At 32.4% G+C, this 18,797-nt stretch overlaps 1 protein-coding gene across 1 annotated transcript; it reads right to left on the minus strand.

Moving 5' to 3' along the window:
* Positions 1-257: 257 nt before the first annotated feature.
* LOC111914301 (uncharacterized protein At1g76070) lies at positions 258-1,542 on the minus strand. The gene has a single exon (XM_023910074.3). It carries the CDS (start codon positions 1,297-1,299, stop codon positions 409-411), a length of 891 nt encoding a protein of 296 aa, XP_023765842.1. The 5' UTR covers positions 1,300-1,542; the 3' UTR covers positions 258-408.
* Between the last annotated feature and the right edge of the window lie 17,255 nt (positions 1,543-18,797).

Raw genomic sequence — 18,797 nt, forward strand, 5'->3', positions numbered from 1 at the left:
AAAACATGGTGGTCCGATTCCCATATTTTATTTATTTATTTATTATATGATCAAACGATTATTTGGCATCCTTATCGCAAAAGGACAACTCACATAAAATAAAAATAAAAATAAAAAATAAAGTACTTTGTTTCTTTCAATATTGAATAATTTCAAGCAACTAAACAACTAGTATTAAGACGATATTAATATCGATCATATAGTATCTTTTTTTTTTTTTTTTCAGAATTTTAAAATAATATCTAAAATACCAACGGTAGACAAAATATTCATCTTCTTCATCTAAAATTGATACAAAATGACTAAATATTTCTTAACATTTTCACAGATTTTAGTCATCAAAAATTCAAGAGAAATTGAGGAGAAAAACGTAACCCTAAAAATGGCAGAACTAAAAAGAAAATTAAACTAAGCAACATGCAGCTGTAGAGGCGGAGGTTGAGGCATAGTTCGTCTCTTCCACAAATTGATCTCTTTTCTTGGCTCTAAGTTTATGACTCCACTCCTAACGAAATCATCAGAAATCCCTTTGTTTCTAACAATTACTGGTGCAGATGAAGGAATCAAGATCTTTTCATCTTCTTCACCATCGCTTCCACCATCTTTATCGTCATCGGTGAAATAATTCCGGTGACCGCTATTCAACGGTGCAACTTGTGTTGTCCAATCGAAATTCTTGAAAGCGTCTCTTCCACTTGAGAATCTCTTCATCGTGCTCATACTTGGAGCCCTTGGAAGATTACACGCCGTCTTGGAGGAGGAGTTGTTGTTGGTTGCGTCGGACTTTCTCCCGTTGTTGCTAGCTCCGCCGCGGAATAAACTCCGGATTCCTAACTTTTTCTTACTCTTAACAACTGGATCGACTTTGTCCATCTTTTCTTGATCTTGTTCTTTGTGGTGGGTTCTTAAGACGTTGAAAGACATCGTTTTTGAAACTTTTTTGGTGGGGTTTGCGGGTGGTTTGACTTTGTTTGTGACACCATCGGCGCCGGCGAATTTGTTCCTGTAATGTTTACACTTGACTTGACCCATACACGAGACTCTTGGAGAAGTGGGTTCATATACAAGTGTGAAAGTTGAGTCGTTCTTGATTTTCCGGCGATTGTCCGACGGAATTATGGAAACCATGGGACCGGAGAAGCCAATTCCAAGATTGGATTTGTGGGTTTTTTCCGATGATCTCTTATCTTTATTGGGACTATAAAGTGGAGGGTTTTGAAACGAAACAGATGATGACGCTCTTGGAAGAAACTTCAAGATTTTGCTCTTTGGCTTTGATGCAGCCTTTTGTTGTTCCATTTTTCACACACCAAATCTTCTTTCTTTCACTCTCCCTCTCTCTCTCTCTAAAAACTTGTGATTCTTCTTCACTGGATATCTATGTTGTATATCTAATATGAACAATGATTTTGTAATAGCTGTGTGGGTCTATGCGTGTGTATATATATGATGCATAATATGGGGTTTTCAGGAAAGAGAGAGGAAGAGAGGCCAGGGGAGTGATCTAGGTATTGGTCAAACGAGGGCAAATACGACTGAGCAAACTCAAGGCATATGGCATATTATTAAATGTGTATATAAGATACTCCAAAGTTTTGAAACCTTCATTCCCATCTGTATAAACTATTAAAAGGTAATATCTAATTACTAATTAGTACACACGTTTATTACACTTTACAATACCCGAAAGTGTCAAATTCCATAAGATGATGATTATCATAATCCTATCTTATAATTCAGGGTATCTAAATAAAGTATCTCAAAGTCTATTTATCTCTCTATAAAATTACCCAAAAGAGACGATCAACATATATATATATATATATATATATATATATATATATATATATATATATATATATATATATATATATATATATATATATATATATATATATATATATATATATATATATATATATATATATATATATAAAATGAAAACACTATTTAATGTGAGAACGTGAGAACATTACTTTATATTACTATTCTACTATGAATTTTGTATATACAACGATATGATATTATTCATCAACAAATATACGAACAATCACATATTAATATTCACATTAAAATTTTGTATGTACAACTTTATGACATTATTCATCACCGAATATATGAACAATCACATATTTAACATTTACATTATAATTTACTAAATTACTATATATATATATATATATATATATATATATATATATATATATATATATATATATATTATAGTAAAATAGTAATATAAAATTGAATATATTCATATTATAATTACTACAATACTATACATATTAAATTCATAGTAGAATAGTAACATAAAGTAGTGTTCTCACGTTCTCACATTAAATAGTGTTCTCATTTGAACTTAACCTATATATATATATATATATATATATATATATATATATATATATATGTGTGTGTGTGTGTGTGTGTGTGTGTGTGTGTGTGCGCGCTTAGGTTATTTTGTTTAAAGTAATTATTGTGTTATTGTATGCATAAATTGATGGGTTTTGGTCATAAGACATCCTATGTGCTCATACAAACCCTAAAGCTCGGATCTAGGTTTCTCTATTGTACATACTTTGAATCCAAGACTTTGAACCCTAATACTAGCATATGGAAATCAGAATTCACATGAAAATAGGTTTAAGAACATACCTTGATTGTTATATAGCAATAACAATCCAATTCCTCCTTGAATTGACCTTGGAAAGCAAAGAGTCACAAGTGTCACTCCTCTAATGGCTCACAAACACCATAAGCAAGTGGAGAAGGTATAAGGAGAGAGGAGGGAGGTTAGAATTCGTATTTTGCACCTCTTGGGAAGGGATACACGAATTCATGACCTTGGGGTTGTTTATATAGGTGTAGAGATAGGGTTTCAGTCATTATCCTTATCTAGTTGATTATCCATTAAGCAACCAATAAGATAATCCTTGAATCCTTATCATACTCAAATTCTAAGGCTTTCCAACCTTAAATTCGTTCACCACCCTTATAAGGTAATCCTTACCTTATTTTGTAACTATCACATAATTACAATTCAGCCCCTCTAGTTTAATTAATTACACTTGATCACAAAATTAATTCCCAATTAATTATTGACCAATATTAATTAAACAAATATGATTTCTCCTTCAATATATTATCCTTATAACATATTAATAAATCATATTATCCTCTCTTTCTATTTATTTCTCCAATCAAGTTGCTTTGGTGAAGGCAACCCAAAAGGACCATGCACCATCGGGTCAAGTACATACCAAAATAGTTATGGACTTAGACACTAATCCAACAGTCTCCCACTTGGATAAGTCTAATAACTATTCTGCGTATGACTTCGGATCCCGATCTGCAATCGTAGCTTTCCAAAGCCGCTGTCAACTCTGATCATATCAAATACGCGTGTCCTTAGATAAGGGATCATATATTCCTCCATTCTAGATATCATATGAGATATGATTTCAAATCATTCTCTTTGTACTATATCTCGATTTCCGATTTATGACGACTGACTAATTGAACAAATCAAATTAGCCCTAGCCCGGCCGAGCATTTACGTTTGTCATCACTAAACCATCGAGGGGCCCAAAGATATCGCTTTTATCCTACTTTGGATAAAAGGAACGGATAAACTTTGATACAATGCTTGCTTGTACTCACGCACCGAATCACACACAACAATATGTTTTATAACACCAAGTTACTGGTGCGTTTACATATTATCAATGTGTAACCGATTTGCAAGATACAACTCACACATCTTGGTTTCAAGAATATAAGATGTTATCGTCTCACCAATCACTCGTGATTCAATCCATGGAGTGATCCAAGTGAGCGTGGGTCTAATCCAATGCTCAAATCACATTCATAAGCACTCATGAACGTTGCAGCAAACATTTGCTTATGTCTAATACTCTTTTAGACAATCCACACACCAATTCACGACAGTCTTCCTTCATACCTACTTCCAACATATGAACGACTGTGGCCCGTTTGAATAATTCGATTATTCTTAATAAACTCAATTATTCTGGAAGTCAAAACATGCAAATGTGAAACACAAGAATAATACTAATCCCATATGGCCTCAAACCTTTGAGTATAAATAAAACTCCTTTTATTTATCACCATATTGATTACTCATTATTTGTAGTTTCGGGTAATCAACTTCTTACTTGAATTACAACACTTGTCTCATGCTCCTAGCATGCACACAATGTTTACCTATGGTTCTTACTTTGTGAAATAGATCACATTGAACACATTTCCAATCATTCTCATTTCACAACTCCAAATCCTTTTCATAAGTGAAAGAATATCAAATTCTTGCTACTTATAGAATATGCTAGATTCTAACATTTTATGCAAATATCCTTTCGTAATGTCACTGCACCAAAGTCACAAAGACTATTGCCAATGATATTACAAAGTCCTCTATCGGAGATTGTTACAAGACAATTCCATAGATGTGATGTCTCTCACTCAAAGTACTTTCTTTGAACATCCTTTTGCATAGAAGTTTCTAATCTAGTCATATATTTCTCAATATTCAATTCCCAATATGGACACACTTCCATATGTTCCATATGACAACTCATTCTTAATAGAATCTTATCTATTCGTAATGATGTCGATACGGTCCATCCAATATGGAAACATTTCCATATTTTCCAATACTATACTTCCAACTACTCACAAGCGACCAATCCTCGTCGAACTTGGATTGTCCTTTGATAGTTGTTTAATTATTTTAGTCAAAACCAATTCTAGTCCCTTTTCCCTCTAAATGCGCTCGTCATTTGGAAAATTTTAGAATGGTCAAACGTTAAGCATTTGCAATCGATCCTATATCCGAAGCGTATGGGACACGACGCATAATGTTTTATTTGCTATGTTCTCAAAATTCGAATTGTGAAGAGGGATGCCGTAATCATAATCGAAATTTTAAGAACACACTTTGTACCTATGACTAAATTTATTAACATTTCTCAACCTAATCCTTTAGATTTTAAATGAAGCATAATATTCTCTCCCTTAATTATAGCAAAACAACTTTACAACCCTTACGACTTTGCAAGGTATAACTCTTGTTTTCTATAATTAATATTGCCAACTTGCAATACGTGCCTTAATAATCATACAATCATAACTTTTATGCTCCCACTATCATGATGATTATTATAAAACATAACATTTATGCTCCCACTAGCTTCGACATGTATTCATAAACATCTTAACTTTCAGAAAACAATGCTTATTGAATTTCTTAAGTTCATGTTTCTAATACTTAGTGCTTTGATAATCTTTTATCAAGGATTCTTTATACACCTTTGCCTTCGATAGTTCATATGCGTGTCTAAACAATTAAGACTAATTGCCAAACCTCACAATTCAAATTATGGAAAGGGATGCCGTAACCATAATTGAATTCGAGAATGCAATTTTACAATCACTATCTTCTTAAAATCTTTCTTAGTGAAAGCATTTCCTCACAATCATTTTCATGAAGGAGGAAATCTTATGACACTTAGATTTTAAACGGTGTAAATGTCCCTATCCATGTGAATTTGTCAAAACCAACGTTTACGACAAATTCAAACTCATATGGATCGAACTTTCTTAATCTTGATTTCTTGCCTCATGGTAGCACAGCTGCCCACCATGTCTTCCAAGTAGTTAAGCAGCTCACCCTTTCCTATCAATGTACCTTTCATTGATTAAGGTGCTTTGCCTTTTATGCGTTCAAAATGAGAACTCACATGCATAATTAACTCGATTGGATTGGCACATAATCAAAATAATGTCAACACGATAGGTTGTAAACCTCAACTCGTGTGCTAGTGATGATGGATAAGGTTTATTTGATTTGTTCTTGAAACCTTTCAAGACCATTAAGACTCCCACTGACTCCTTGACATATAAGATTCTCTTGTCATTAACCATTACTTGACAAACAAATATTCAAGAGTTAGTGTAGTTTTTATCAAAACACTTCATAAATTGGTACTAGTTGGCCTTTGTCTTATTCAAGACATCACAACTTACCACATTTAATGAAAGTTATAAACCTTCTTAATACCTTTCACTCAATGTCACAATCTTAACTTTAAGACTTGTTATTGGAACGAAGTATGATTGACTTATTGATTTAACCATTTCTTCAATTCTTGATTCCTCTTCTTAGATGTACAATTGTACTAAGACTCACTTAGAAGATCAATTGAGATATGGTTCTTAATCATTAAGACCTATCATAAAGCATAAAAGCTACTCTCCCTTCTTCTTAGAATGGAAAAACTTTTATCTTTCTGCCTACTTGATTCTTCTTATTCGTTCTACTATTGATCTAAACCCTTTAATCAGTTTAGAATTACGCTTAATCTTGTAAGTATAATCATATTTACTAAGCCTTTAGTAAATCATGACGAATATCTTTGTTATTCTTATGGTGAACTTGATCAACACACTACTTTGTGTACTTGATCTCCTAGTCCTTCACTTGACACTTTGTCAACGAATTGGTCTAATTTCCAAATATGAATTTCTCATTCATCATGCAACCAAGTTGCATGATTCCAAATTTCTGTCCGATTGAAACTTTGGGCGATGAGAAACTCTCCCTATTTGGCAAATTCTTGACATTTCCATAAATAACATAACTAAGAATCATATCCATTCGTTGTAGAAATATTCGAACATTAATTTTCATAACGATTTCATTGTAAGGAAATAAACAAAATTTATTTTATTTATAAAAGCAGCGGAAAAAATTTGTCCTTACAATGCAAAATCCATTGAAAACTATGTACAAAAGAAAATTTCTAACAACTCTATCATAACTTTCTAAGCTCAAAATCCAATCTTCAAGTCCATGCGATCGAGATCCATCTCTTGTGATTAGATTCATCTTGCTCTCTTATCAAGCTTCCTTTCGAAATACTCAAATGTAATCTTATTACATCATGTATTAAGAATAAGAACTTAATGGAGTTAGATAGTGGATTTTTACCTAAAGCGCAGTCATACCTTTGACTCTCCCATCTCTTAGATCTCTTAGGTAATTAGGGCAACTTCGTCTCCAATGCCCCTTCTCTTAGCAATAAAAGCAAATTGACTCTTTTGGAACAACACATGGAACTACTTCAGACATCGCCTTTCTCTTATGATCAAACCTTTCGATCATTGCATGTCTTTCATTGCCATTGTCTATATCCATAGAGTTCTTGAAGGCAGATTCACCAATCAACCTTGCTTTTCTATTGCGCCAAACCATTGCTGATTCGGCAGCAATAAGCATATAGGTGAGATCTATAAGGGTCACGTTGTGGTTCGTCATATAGTACTCTCTTACGAGCTCACTATATGAGTTGAAGAACCCAATCAACAGCCATCTCTTCACTAACAACGGATCCCATGTCTATCAATGCGCGACTTCATCCCTAGGACGTGTGCACACACCGACTTTCCTTCTTTATGTTTACTTGCCAAAAGGGCTTGAGTGATATTGAACCTTTCAATTTTACAATCTTGTGGGTTAGGGAGAATAATTGGAGGAGGAGGAGGAAGTGAAGCATGATTTCTTGTTCCTCGATTGAATCGTGGAATACCATCTTCATGTGGAAAGCTTGTTCCACGGGATTTGGGAAAACCATAGTTGTCGAACTTTGACATCTACAATACGGGAGAAAACGAATTCAAGTTAGTTGATTGATTGAGTCCTTGGTAAATCACCCAAATGAAATTCCAAGGCTAGGACCCAACACAATATTCTACAACTCGGGAGAGGGATGCCGTAACCCAAATTGCGGAACATTTGAAGGTAAGTGAATGACGATTCACTAATTTCCACCACGAAAAACGAAAAAGAATTTAAGTTTTAAATCTATGAAAACTCCTAGATCCTTTGAGATACATTGAACTTTCAATGGCATGTTTATATCTCGATATGCCCCTCTTGTTTGTGACTGGGATGCCGAGGATCACAAAGCGGGTGTGAATAACCATGCAAACTACATGGTGCCCTCACATGTTACAGTCACCTATTCGATGTGCCAGTAAACCACACACGCTCCACCGAACTATGACAAACATTGAGTCACCCTTTGCTACCTTTGCTTAGACCCATTTAGTGTGCCGGTTAACCACACACGCTCCACTAACGTCTTCGCAATGGCACAAAGTGTAATTTCATGGAATTGCATCAATTCACTTTTGCCTAAGTAACTAAGATTGGGAATTTTGTGAAAACATTTAGTTACTTTAGTAATTCATTATACTTATAATGGAAGGTTTCGTCCTATCCTACCCGTTCGGCTAACGACCCTCCACTAGTCAAGAGTGCGGTGGGTAAGAGTGGATACCCATTCAATCGCCATTTTATAGGCAATTTCCTTAAACACCCCTTATAGACCAGCTTTGTGAATGAGGCCTACTAACGGTAAGACTGACTTTTAGTTATACATATATATAATGTTAGACTTTTAATGTTATATATAGTATAGGGTGTATTTTATAACTTTTAAAATACTATGTGGTTAACTTTAACAATTACACTTTTAATCTATTAAATGGTTAACCTAAACTTTTATGGATTTATTAAACTTCCTTTAATTATACACCTTAATTAATTAATAAAACCATAAGGGTGTGATTTGAACCTTTTCAAAACTATACTAGGGTTTTAGAATTTAATATTCCTAATTAAACTTTTAATCAACTTTTAAATTCCAAAACTTGAGGGCAAGTTTTGAAACATTTCAACACATTAGGGTTTAGAATTTAAATATGCATCAAAGTTAAACTATTTAATCAAAATTTAAATTCCAAAACTTGAGGGCAAGTTTTGAAACCTTTTTCAAAACATTAGGGTTTCAACTATTTAAATTTCAAAACAACAAAACTTTTGGGGTTCAAATTTAAACTATAAAACCTAAAGGGCCAAATATGAAACTTTTCACAACAACAAGGATCAAATAACAAATAATTCAAATTAACATTTAATCACATAATTATCCATATTTGATGATTTCTTGCAAAACAATTTATCAATTTACTTAAAATAATTAATCAATTATCTTATAAGGAAACAATTATCTTATTAATTGATAAATATCTTCAATTAGATTAAAATTATAGTCAAATATATCATATAATCGGATTAATATTAATCTAAGATGATAAGGTAATTATCCCAATGCAAAAACAGCAAGAAATCCCGAGATAAGCACTGTCTGACGCACCGACTCGCCGAGTCACCCTCTGGAACTCGCCGAGTAAGGCTGACTCGCCGAGTCCAAGAGTGACTCGCCGAGTCAGGTCGAACAGTGAGGCCAAAACACGATTTTCAGTTACATCAAGCATCAATACAATAGAAACCAATCAAGGCTCTGATACCACTGATGGGTTTTGGTCATAAGACATCCTATGTGCTCATACAAACCCTAAAGCTCGGATCTAGGTTTCTCTATTGTACATACTTTGAATCCAAGACTTTGAACCCTAATACTAGCATATGGAAATCAGAATTCACATGAAAATAGGTTTAAGAACATACCTTGATTGTTATATAGCAATAACAATCCAATTCCTCCTTGAATTGACCTTGGAAAGCAAAGAGTCACAAGTGTCACTCCTCTAATGGCTCACAAACACCATAAGCAAGTGGAGAAGGTATAAGGAGAGAGGAGGGAGGTTAGAATTCGTATTTTGCACCTATTGGGAAGGGATACACGAATTCATGACCTTGGGGTTGTTTATATAGGTGTAGAGATAGGGTTTCAGTCATTATCCTTATCTAGTTGATTATCCATTAAGCAACCAATAAGATAATCCTTGAATCCTTATCATACTCAAATTCTAAGGCTTTCCAACCTTAAATTCGTTCACCACCCTTATAAGGTAATCATTACCTTATTTTGTAACTATCACATAATTACAATTCAGCCCCTCTAGTTTAATTAATTACACTTGATCACAAAATTAATTCCCAATTAATTATTGACCAATATTAATTAAACAAATATGATTTCTCCTTCAATATATTATCCTTATAACATATTAATAAATCATATTATCCTCTCTTTCTATTTATTTCTCCAATCAAGTTGCTTTGGTGAAGGCAACCCAAAAGGACCATGCACCATCGGGTCAAGTACATACCAAAATAGTTATGGACTTAGACACTAATCCAACATAAATGTGGGCCAATCAAATTTACTTATTTTAAGAAAGTGATTAATATATATTATTGAATTAAATATAATTGAAAAATATCATCTTAATTAATTACAATGGTACTTTAGTCAATTAATATAGATTTAGTAAAGAAAAATTGTATTTTTTAAGGGATCATAGATTCTATTAATTTTAAAAATCCGATTTTACGAATTATAATTCTTTTAATTCGGGCATTCTGACAGAATATGTTTATGAGTATATCAAAAATAAAAATATTCTTGAACCATAAATAATAAAAATATTCTTGAACCTATTTTTTGATCATGACTTTAAAAAATTCTTGTAGAATAACAAACTCTTAAACAATCAATTGAATAATAAAAACAAAAAATACATTATTTCTTATAGAATACGAGTAACAATTGTTAAGAATTACATTTATTGTTAAAAAATAAAACTAAAAAACTTTCAAAACGGGAAATAAAACATCAAAATCTTACAACGACACTAACACATTCTAAAAGAATAATGTTGCTTAGAATCACTTTTAATTTTGTGGTTCGTTCTTCAAGCATCAACTTATGTGATTCCAACAGAATTGGAATTCGTAATTCCATTCCAATAGAACTGGAATACGTGATTTCATTCCAATAGAATCAATGCCACTTGTTAATCGGGGAAGTAAATCAATGACATCAACTATATTTTGCTGCTGATTTTCAACATACCCTGCATCTTTATTCTGTACCTCAATTAAAAAGAATTAGTTATGTGGTTGATGGGATGTTAAAGGCTAATAATGTGATAAAAAAGAAAAGAAGAAGAAGAAGATTACATTAACATTGTTGTTTGAATCGAATAACCTCTCCGCCACTAGTGAAAGTAATTTCTCCTTAGATTGCTCATTCAAGTCCACCTGACCATTGAAAGTAATCAAGTTAACCAAATGCTGGTTTGAACTACAAATACTACTGGTTTTACAAAAGTAATAATCATATCATGTTTAAACTATAATGGTTGGATACTATCAGTAAGCACACACAATAAAGAATCTCGACACATAAAGTGCCCTTGCTAATGATGTTCCTAATACAGCAATGAAAGATTGAAATCATGAACTCGAGGAGCCACTTTTGAGAGGGACTTCTATGACTCAATTTGCATATCCCTAAATTACCTTAAGAAGCAATTAAAAAAGATAGCAAACTAGAAGCACATGTTTTACTGCATACTATTATATACACCAGAAATTAATCTACCTCATTGTTGATACTTCCATTGATTTGTGGATTCCTGCAAGTCTCCTGAATCCAATAAAATCTGAATGCGAAAAGCATAATCCTAGAAAGAATCCTTCTAGACCAATAGAGAGCCACTTTTGAGGGGGAGACCGTCATTATCGAAAGCACCTTCGAGATTGGTTTGAGAAGTAGGAGATTGGGGTTTTGAAGATAAGTCTTTGAGTTGTGAATCCATTTAAGATGCGAAAGCTGATCTTGCTGGATTTGATGCTGATTGTTTGTATTTCATAGAAATGCGGAAGAGTGACAGTACATGTGAAAATCGATGGTGGTGCCGGATGTAGGTGGTGGAGCTGGCTAGATATAACCCAAATACGAGAAGAGAAGTCCCCACCGCGATTGATGGTGGTGCCGGATATAACCCGATTTCGCTGCTCTTCTGACGGCAAGGCCATCTCCGATGAACGTTCTAGCAAGTTTCATTCTCTCTTCTGTTCCTATGCTCGATTTTATGGCGATGAGAATCGATTTTTGTAGAACGATCGATTTTGTCTATTCCAATTTTGCAGATTGGCCGCCAAGATTTGGTTTTTAGATAAAGAGGGAACGAGATTTAAACATGAGAGATTACGTTAAAAGTCAATACCATGATTATAGGGATTATTTTTTGAAGTTACTAAACAAATTACTAAACTATCCTTATTTATTTATTTATTTAATTTTTTATTTAATTTTGGTTGGCCCACATTTATGCATACAATAACAAATTATTACTTTAAATACTTGAACCTCTCTCTCTCTCTCTCTCTCTCTCTATATATATATATATATATATATATATATATATATATATATATATATATATATATAATATGTTCTAGTAATATCCGTATTCAAGTTTATAATGTTCACCTCTTCTTCCCGATCTGATAGAGGCACTTCAAGTTATCAAATCGATGAAGAATGTCACTATAAAACTCTACACTGGTACATTGTCGTCCTGTATGCCATGTGGGTGGTGCTCGTAGTGTCCCCGAGGGTGGCGCTTGAGGTGGATTCGACGGTATAGATCGTGATGTACCCGATTATCTGATAATGATAATGAAGGTCCTGTTGATGATGCATCCACAAACCTACTTTTCTTCCATTGTGGGGAAAGCGATGCATCATCCTCCATAATGCAAGTAAAGTCTATACATCACGGAGTCATATTCAACACTTCAAAATCGTCAGTTGCTTTGTTCTAGGGGACACGTAATGAGGAGATTTGGAAAATATATAAATATCAGTTTTTTATTTCTTAATTACTAACGGAAACAACATCAATTAATATCATTCGGTTTAATTGGTTCGGTTTACGGTTAACTCCAAATAACAAACAAATGTACTTAGTTTAAATTAAAATGATTTTCTATAAATTTTAACTTAGCAGATTATAATAAACACTAGTCAAAGTATTAGACGTAAATGTAAATTTAATATGCTGAAAATTTTGTAAGATTTGCTTTGTACACTCATACACTGTACAAAATAAAGAGAAAAATAATTAATAAATACACACATATTTGTATTTGTAATGTACTAAGTAAGGGGGTGACTTATGAGACCTGCCAAAGGCCCAGAATTAGTAGTAATCATTCAAAATTTCAAACGCTCCGTCAGTCCGTTGTAGCCCAACAGCTAAAAAAAGAGTAATGTTTTAAATTTTAAATCACGAATATTTGTCTAAAAAAATTAAAAAAACTAGCCATGCACTAAAAAATCAGTCACTCACTCATCAAAGGGCTTTGCTTGATTCTTAATATTTCGGTAAATGTTTTCAAAACGGAATATGATATTTTTCAATTATGTTTTTTTAATATTTATTTAAGTTTATGCTTGTAAGTTTTATATTCTTATAATGATTTTCACTCTTTAACTAGAATAAATGATATAAAACTCAAAACACATTGTTTTATGAAAATAACCAAAAGTATAAATAGAACTAAAAACCACCATCAATATTGATCAATAATGATTAACTTAAAGCATATTGGAAAAAGATTTTCTTAGCATTATTTATGGTGGCATATAAATAATTTATTATGGCATTTTGACACTATTTATTTATTTATTCGGTTATCGGATGGTTAAAATGGTAACAAAAAAACCGAACTAAATAAGATTTTGGAATTTTGATTTAAAAAAAAACGAACCAAAAACCGAATAAATCCAACGGACTAAACCGAATATTATTTTGTTCATATAGGTTATTCGGTTCAGTTTTTTTCAGCACCTCTATTATTTTATGTTTCCTGATGTTATGATTGAAGTTGGGCAAAATGTTGATATAAATCAGTATCTTTATAAGTTGTTTGTAAAAATGCATGCATATTATTTATCATTTTTTCCATGATAATTGACACTATGAGATGACTATATATGTTATGTGTAGTGGATTAGGTAGAAAGTTAGCTTATGGTTAAAAAAACTAGTTGATGGCTGATAATTTAGTTGTTAGATTATAAGCTAGATAATAAAAAATGATGTTCGGTAAAAACTACCTAATAAGCTACCTAAAATTTATAAATGAAATAAAAGAACATTTAAGATAATGAGTTTTCTATAACTAATCAATGTTATATTTGAAGTTTTTTAAGAAAACTCATGAAAAACTAGTTTAAGTAGTTTTTTAAGAAAACTCATATGCAACCCTTCGAATCTGTTTTTTTAATAGGTTTTTAGAGAACATAGGTGTTAAAACTTTACTACTTGAGTTCGGAATCGATGAACTTTTTGGATAAAGATATTTATAAATATGTAATTGAAAATTTTATTTTAACAAATATTATAAGAATAACTTTTTCAAGTTATTTTGTGTATTATTTTGAATGAAATTTTAGTTTATGTATTTTGCAATAGAATATGAAAATTTATAATTGTTTTGCTTGAATTTTTATGTTTTTCAAAATTTAGGATCTATTTTTTGTTAAATTGTATAGGGCTTCTGAAATTCCTGAGTGTGTTAAATAAATGAGTGTTCAAGTCTTACAAAATATATAAATTTAAGAGTATAATTATAAAAAGAAATATAGTTATGTAAGAACATGTGTAAAGTGAAAGGCAAAGTCAATAACTAAACTACTAAAGGCACCTTGGTATAGTCTTTGTATGTAAAGAACTATTATTTCTTGTTTCTAGCTCGACTAGTCACGTGTTTAACAGTTTATAATTACTTTCTTAAATTTTGTCATGAAAAATAAACATGGCTAATAACAAATATTAATTAAATCAAAAAGTTATTATATAATAATCAGTAAAACTTCCCCACGCTTCTCAGCTTAACCACTCTCTTGTCAAACGATGTATAATAAAGTAATAAACCACTAATGATATGCAAATAAAAAGTTTCACGAAAAATTAGAGCACAATGCTTCTAATGATCACAAAGGCAGTTTCGTCATTCTTTACATAAACAGGGATAATATTGTAATTTAACTATTTGGCAGTTAGAAAGAGTTTGTTAGAAGTTAGTTAGTTCGTCTGTGTGCTCTGTAGTGTCTTTCCTTTCTGTCAATAGATTGTAACTCTTTCATTTTAGAATTCAATTGAAAACATTTTTCTCAGATTCATTTTTCTCTTCATCTTCTTTCATCATGAAGTTCTGCATTTTTCTGGAAGGCAAAAAATAATACAAGACTTGCTTTTTTAATAAGTTTAATAGATTGATATAGAATTAGAGGTGAAAAGGTTAATAATAGGATAATCTCTAAAACTACAAAATGAAAATATGTCATATTACGAAATAAATGTTTCTTAAGTATAATTTACTTGCCTTCTGGCAATGACACGCAATGGAGCCTAGCTAGTTTTAATAATCAATAATGCTGTTTCATCTTTAGATGTTGTGAATAATAAAGATTTACACAATAATGAAATGATGAAGGAATAAAAGTAATTAACTAATATCAACACGACTATTAATATCAAAGATTAAAGTAAAATTAGTTGTGTATCCAAAATCATCTCTAAGATCTCTGCGGGAAGGCTTAAAACGGTGTTGACTAATTGAGATGGGTGATTCATATTTCATAAGGAGCAATCGGCCTTCATCAAAACAGGACTATCCTTGATGGGCTTTAATGGTGAATAGAATTATTTCTTGGGCTAAAAGAATCGAAGAAAATATAAGATGTTTCATGTTTGTAATTAGATAAACTTGGAAAAAGCTTTTACATCCTTAATTGGAACTAGATGAGGAGCCCCGCGTTGCGGGGATGGATGTAAACATATATGATCATTATTTTTAGCATCTTATGCTTCTTATGAATATGAAGGATTATATAGTAATTTATGGACAATTTGTTTGTGGAACGTTATGGCATAGCTATGAATTTTGTAAAAAATATTAGTTACGTGTAGAATGCAAACTACTCTTTTTAAGTGTTAATGATATGTTGTTGAGTCTACATCAATATGCATATTTGCAACTTAATGCGGTAAGAGATAGTTGAAAGCATAAACGTCACATAGTTGATATTGGTGTGAAGACATAATATATATTACATCCGATGCTTATCTGTTTAGATGATAATATAAGATCATTCGTTGTTACATGTGGGGAAGGTCTTTCAGGATCTTGGAATACGCTTCCATGGCTGCAGTACTGAGTCAACAAATCAGTTGCCTATAAAAATTGATTATAAGACGTTAATGAATCAATGACCTATCAAGAAAATCAAAAATTACAACTAACATCGGGTGTCTACCTGAGACTTTGCAATAGTCGACACAATCAACTCCATTTTCTAAATGGGTTTAGCTTTAAATACAAATCTTCATCCACTAACCTGCAAATTCAATCAGAAATCCAATTCTATGGTCAAAATTATACTACACTATAAACAAAGTCAATGACTTTAGTCAAAATTGTTATTACAATGCTTGTTAATGGGAAAAATGTCAATATTGGAAAAATGTTGCATTTATTTAGTTGGAGTTCCATTTGTCTAAAACAGTATGTAAATAAAGAGTATAAAAACAATCAATATACATATTGAAAATAGAAAAATTAATAAACAAAACAAAGAGACTTTATTCAAGGAAAATCTTGAAATAATGAAATAAAGGGAAAAATCAAGACCTGATAATGAAATGTACTCTCATTGATGAAGATTTGGTAACGGAGGTTCCTTTTTTGCCATTTCAGTTGCTGTTATCCCTAAAGACCAAATATTCGCCTCCACGTTCCATTCTTGCTTTAACCACCACCAATCACTTTGGTAAAACGTGTTTCCTTCTCCATAATACTCCACGAAATCATTATTTACTACAAAAACCACAAGAGAAAACCTCAACAGGAGAAGATATGAAATCCCAAATGAAAAAAAAGAGTCGAAATCAAGTAAATTGGATTTAATTGTTTAGAAATCGAAACACCTAGAGATGTGTATTAAACCCATTTCAACTTTCAAAGATGGAGCGCAGCTATTTCAGGAAGAGTCCGGAGTCTGGGTCCCTCTCCTTTGAGCAATTATGAGGAGGGTGACAAGCTATAATTAATCACAATTGGCTAGCATAACGGTGAACATAAGAAAAAACAAACACGTGGACAAAATAAAAGAAAATCGAGGATTTGTGTGTCTCCGAGAAATCATCGGCATCAGACCTTTAAGAGCTTTATGACCACCGGTGTGAGTTCCATCAAGTTCAGTGATGGTCCAGAATCACAAATTATTTACAAAAAAACATTTTACACGATTCCAAGACCAGTTACTAAATTTTTTAAAAAAAAATACCTGCACAAGAACGGTGACAGGTGTAAATGGACACGAAAGCGTATGAGAACCGTGAAGACGGTCGCATCTGGTCTACATTCGTGTACGTATTTGATTTGATTGTCGATGTAGGAGCTGGAAGCGGTGACCGGTAGGTATGCACCTAATCGTTTGAATGGAAAAAAAAAAACTTTTGTAAAATGAGAGTATACCCGTAATTTTTTCAACAACAAATCTTAAGCAAACAACTTTCAATTCTCTGGCATAATAAGTTAATAACCATCTGCAAGCGGTAGAGGGCTACCAACAGAATTGACAGATATACCCTTACAAATCATATTTATCAGCAGCAACTAACAACTTGGCTATCAATAAATTTTCCAAATAAATTCCAAAAGTGTTGCCTGTCATATACACAAAGTACCATAAGCGTAAGTCAATCTCTTTTTAGGCTATCTAATAATGAATATAAATAATGTAATACAGATTATATCTGGATTTCATGATATTGTCTGCGTTTTACCTTTTTACTGTCGCATATTCTGACGTTGCTGCTATTTTTTACCATCTAAAGAATCGAGTTTGAGCTGTCGTGGGGCCATCACACGTCCATCTACTTCTGTCATGTTCATACCAACTTCCACTTCAAAATTATTACAACTTATAAAAAAAACATGTATAAAATATAAAATATACATCAACAAAAAATAAATAAATAAATATGCTTAGCTTCAAGCTTAAATTGTGAAAGCTAACGATCTTCTCAAACACCACTACATGATGTCGTTTTTTAAGACTTGAAAAGTGCTTTTATAAACAGAAGGTTCATTTGGGCATTTCATAGAACACTTCATATGCATCTAAAATAGAAACATGTTAACCATATTTTGATTACCAACGATAGCCTTGTCAGTCCCGCTTTCCTGTTTCCAAATTAAAAAATTGAAATAAGTAGAAATACATAATTCATCTGATATTAGATATCTAACCTTTATGAGGGCAGCAACATTTCTTCTGCAGTACCGACTATCTTCCCAATCAGAATGATAGCTGAATTATAAAAAAAAATTGAATTGTAAGACCAAATAAATTATATTATTATAAAAGTTTCTTCCAAGTATTTCAATGCTTAATGTTAATTTTGTTTGACATATAACTAAATGATACATCTAGATATCTAAATATATGTTTATTACCCATGCTACATTCTTTCTTTACCAATATGCTTCCCCATATCCTTTTCAGTTCAAACAGAGTGGTGAACTATGGATTGAAGATGTAACGAACCAAAAATACGACCCAAAAATTTCTTTTAAATAAAACATTACTTTAAACAAAGTCATCATTCCAAAACATAATTTGAGCATAAGTTTTCAAAACGCATGTTCATTATCAAAGTAAACATTCCCAGGCTGACTAATCTATGGTGTGTGCCATGCGATCACCCCGAGCTCCTCCCTCCGCTACCGGAAGTACCTGAAAACAAAACTGAAAACCGTAAGCACGAAGCTTAGTGAGTTCCCCACCTTACCACATACCATGCATAACCACATACTGCACATACTGGGCCACGCCCGCTATCTGGGACCTCGTCCCCTACTTTGGGCCTCGCCCGCTACAACGG

Source organism: Lactuca sativa, chromosome 8, assembly GCF_002870075.4.
Source record: "Lactuca sativa cultivar Salinas chromosome 8, Lsat_Salinas_v11, whole genome shotgun sequence".
Lineage (NCBI taxonomy): Eukaryota > Viridiplantae > Streptophyta > Magnoliopsida > Asterales > Asteraceae > Lactuca > Lactuca sativa.